Source organism: Bison bison, unplaced genomic scaffold, assembly GCF_000754665.1.
Source record: "Bison bison bison isolate TAMUID 2011002044 unplaced genomic scaffold, Bison_UMD1.0 scf7180017864063, whole genome shotgun sequence".
NCBI classification, from domain to species: domain Eukaryota; kingdom Metazoa; phylum Chordata; class Mammalia; order Artiodactyla; family Bovidae; genus Bison; species Bison bison.
The window spans coordinates 16,240,016-16,244,721 of NW_011494635.1; the positions used below are offsets into that span (position 1 = coordinate 16,240,016).

General features: G+C 36.3%; 1 protein-coding gene across 1 annotated transcript in view; it reads right to left on the reverse strand.

The window, feature by feature from the left end:
* Nucleotides 1–4,706, reverse strand: part of NTSR1 (neurotensin receptor 1 (high affinity)) — a 49,472-nt gene that overhangs the window by 18,861 nt on the left and 25,905 nt on the right. The window contains exon 2 of the mRNA XM_010836592.1: nucleotides 607–615. Within this exon, the coding sequence (XP_010834894.1) occupies nucleotides 607–615 (9 nt within the window). The remainder of the gene's footprint in view (nucleotides 1–606; nucleotides 616–4,706) is intronic.

The window sequence follows — 4,706 nt, forward strand, 5'->3', positions numbered from 1 at the left end:
GCTTTGCTCATAGTGATGCTTCCTAAGGCCCACTTGACTTCACATTCCAGGATGTCTGGCTCTAGGTCAGTGATCACACCATCATGATTATCTGGGTCATGAAGATCTTTTTTGTACAGTTCTTCTGTGTATTCTTGCCACCTCTTCTTAATATTTTCTGCTTCTGTTAGGTCCATACCATTTCTGTCCTTTATTGTGCCCATCTTTGCATGAAATGTTCCCTTGGTATCTCTAATTTTCTTGAAGAGATCTCTAGTCTTTCCCATTCTGTTGTTTTCCTCTATTTCTTTGCATTGATCACTGAAGGAGGCTTTCTTATCTCTTCTTGCTATCCTTTGGAACTCTGCATTCAGATGCTTATATCTTTCCTTTGCTCCTTTGCTTTTTGCTTCTCTTCTTTTCACAGCTATTTGTAAGGCCTCCCCAGACAGCCATTTTGCTTTTCTGCAGTTCTTTTCCATGGGGATGGTCTTGATCCCTGTCTCCTGTACAATGTCATGAACTTCATTCCATAGTTCATCAGGCACTCTATTTATCAGATCTAGGCCCTTAAATCTATTTCTCACTTCCACTGTATAATCATAAGAGATTTGATTTAGGTCATACCTGTATGGTCTAGTGATTTTCCCTACTTTCTTCAATTTCAGTCTGAATTTGGCAATAAGGAGTTCATGATCTGAGCCACAGTCGGCTCCTGGTCTTGTTTTTGCTGACTGTATAGAGCTTCTCCATCTTTGGCTGCAAAGAATATAATCAATCTGATTTTGGTGTTGACCATCTGGTGATGTCCATGTGTAGTTAGTTTTGTTCTTAACTGGTAAATGTAATTTTTGATGTCTTTTGTTCACCGGGTCAATCTATTGTACTTTATTTTTATTGGACTGTTTTGACTTTGCTCATGGGTGTATATGTATATGTGTATATTCCATTATTTTAATTGTTATTTGCCTGATTTTGTAACTGCAATTTGTCTGGGGTTCATCTTTGGTTTCCTGTTTTTGCATATCTGTTTTAATCTACTTCATGCCATAACAAACCACTTGTGGAATCTTTGTTCCTGACCAGGGATCAAGCCCCGAGCCTTTGGAGGGGGAGCACTGACTCCAAGACCCTAGACTACCAGAGAACTAACCCTAAGGGGTATCAAGTAGTGAGAACTCACACAAAGGAAATCACTGTAATATAAGACCAGGCATCACCCAACCACCAATAGCACCCTGTGTAGGACGCCTCATCAAAACAACAAGCAAAACAAAAATACAAACCCAATCATCAGCAGATAGGATTACCACCTCACTCAGCCTTCCCCATTAGAGGAAAAACAAACAAGCAAACAAACAAAACTCAGCACAAATCTCACCCTATATAAAGCTTACACAAACCACTGGACCAAACTTAGATGGGAGAAACCAAAAGGAAGAAAGAATTCAACCTTGAAGCCTGGGAAAAGGAGACCTTAAACACAATAAGTTGAAAAAGAAAAATGAAAAGGCAGAGAAATACTACATAAATGAAGGAACAAACTAGAAAAACGTAAGTCCAAATAAATGAAGAGGAAATAGACAAACTACTTGAAAAAGAATTCAGAATAATGATAGCAAACATGATCAAAAACCTTGAAAGCAAAATGGAGAAAATGCAAGAATCAATTAACAAAGACCTAGAAGAATTAAAAAATAAACATGCAGAGACAACACAATTACTGAAATTAAAAATACTCTAGAAGGAATCAATAGCAGAATATCTGAAGCAGAAGGATGAATCAGTGAGCTGGAAGACAAAATGGTGGAAATAACTTCTGAAGAGCAGAATAAAGTAAAAAGAATGAAAAAAAAAACAAAACACAATAGTTTCAGAGATCTCTGGGACAATATCAAATGCACCAACTTTCCAATAACAGGAGTCCCAGAAGAAGAAGAGAAAAAGAAATGGTATGAGAAAATTTTTGAAGAGATTATAGTTGAAAATTTCCCCAACATGGAAAAGGAAATAGTCAATCAAGTCCAAGAGGCACAAAGAGCCCCATACAGGATAAACCCAAGGAGAAACACACCAAGACACATACTAATCAAACTAACAAAGAATAAACATAATGAAAGAATATTAAAAGCAGCAAGGGAGAAGCTACAAGTAACATACAAGGGAAATCCCATACGCTTAATAGCTGATCTTTCAGCAGAAGCTCTGCAGGCCAGAAGGGAATGGCAGGATATACTTAAAGTACTGAAAGGTAAAAATCTACAACCAAGATTACTGTACCTAGCAAGGATTTCATTCAAAATTGATGGAGAAATCAAAAGCTTTTCAGACAAGCAAAAGTTAAGAGAATTCAATACCACCAAACCAGCTTTACAACAAATGTTAAATAGACTTATGTAGAAATACAAGACAGGGAAAAAAGATCTACAAAATCAACCCCAAACAATTAAGAAAATGCAATAGGAACATATATATCAATAATTACTTTAAATGTAAATGGATTAAATGCTCCAACCAAAAGACACAGACTAACTGAATGGATACAAAGACAAGACCCATATATATGCTGTCTGCAAGAAACCCACTTGAGACCTTAAGACACGTATAGACTGAAAGTGAGAGGATGGCAAAATATATTCAGCACAAATGGGAAATAAAAGAAAGCTGGAGTAGCAATCCTCATATCAGATAAAATAGACCTTAAAATAAAGACGATTACAAGAGATAAGGAAGGAGACTACATAATGATCAAGGGATCAATCCAAGAGGATGATATAACAATTGTAAATATCTATGCACCCAACATAGGAGCACCTCAATACATAAGACAAACACTAACAGACATAAAAGGAGAAATTGATAGTAACACAATAATAGTAGGAGACTTTAACACCCCACTCACACCAATGAGCAGATCATTAAAACAGAAAATTAACGAGGAAGCACAAGTCTTAAATGATACATTAGATCAAATACATTAGATAATACATTAGATGAGATGGATCTCATTGAAATCTTTAGGACATTCCATCCAAATGCAGAAGAATACACCTTCTTCTCAAGTGCACATGGAACATTCTCCAGGATAGACCGCATCTTGGGTCACAAATCAAATCTCAGTAAATTTAAGAAAATTGACATCATATCAAGCATCTTCTCTGACCACAATGCTATGAGACTAGATATCAATTGTAAGAAAAAACTGTAAGAAACACAAACACACAGAGATTAAACCACACATTTCTAAATAACCAACAGGTTACTGAAGAAATCAAAAGGGAAATAAAAAAATTTCTAGAAACAAATGACAATGAAAACATGACAACTCAAAACCTATGAGACACAGCAAAAGCATTTCTAAGAGGGAAGTTTATAGTAATACAATCCTACCTCAAGAAACAAGAAAAACATCGAATAGACAACCTAACTTTACACCTAAAACAACTGGAAAAAGAAGAACAACAAAAAACCCCAAAATTAGTAGAAGGAAAGAAATCATAAAGATCCGAGCAGAAATAAATGAAAAAGAAATGAAAGAAACAATAGTAAAGATTAATAAAACTAAAAGCTGGTTCTTTGAGAAGATAAACAAATTGACAAACTTTTAGCCAGACTCATCAAGGAAAAAAGGGAGAAGAATCAAATCAACAAAATTAGAAATGAAAAGAGGTGACAATAGACAATGCAGAAATACAAAGGATTACAAGAGATTATTATGAACAACTATATGGCAATAAAATGGATAACCTGGAAGAAATGGACAGATTCTTAGAAAAGTTCAATCTTCCAAGACTGAACCAGGAAGAAATAGAAATTATGAACAAACCAATTACAAGCACTGAAATTGAAGCTGTGATAAAAATCTCCCAAAAAACAAAAGCCCAGGACCAGATGGCTTCACAGGAGAATTCTATCAAACATTTAGAGAAGAGCTAATGCCTATCCTTCTAAAACCCTTTCAAAAAATTGCAGAGGAGAACACTTCAAAACTCATTCTACAAGGCCACCATTACCCTGATACCAAAAATAGACAAAGACAACACAAAAAAAGAAAACTACAGGCCAATATCACTGATAAACATAGATTGCAAAATCCTCAACAAAATGTTAGCAAACAGAATTCAGCACCACATCAAAAAGCTCATACACGGTGATCAAGTTGGGTTTATTCCAGGAATGCAAGGATTCTTCAGTATACACAAATCAATCAATGTGATATACCATATTAACAAATTGAAAGATAAAAACCATATGGTAATCTCAATAGATGCAGTAAAGCCTTTGACAAAATTCAGCCCCCTTTTATAATTAAAACTCTTCAAAAAATTGTCATAGAAGGAATCTACCTCAACATAGTAAAGGCCATCTATGATAAGCCTACAGCAAACATTATTCTCAATGGTGAGAAACTGAAAGCATTGCCCCTAAGATTAGATCAGTCCTGGGTGTTCATTGGAAGGACTGATGTTGAAGCTGAAACTCCAATACTTTGGCCACCTGATGCGAAGAGCTGACTCATTGGAAAAGACCCTGATGCTGGGAAAGATTGAGGGCAGGAGGAGAAGGGGATAACAGAGGATGAGATGGTTGGATGGCATCATCGACTTGATAGACATGGGTTTGGGTGAACTCCGGGAGTTGGTGATGGACAGGGAGGCCTGGTGTGCTGCGGTTCATGGGATCGCAAAGAGTCGGACACAACTGAGCGACTGAACTGAACTGAAGGG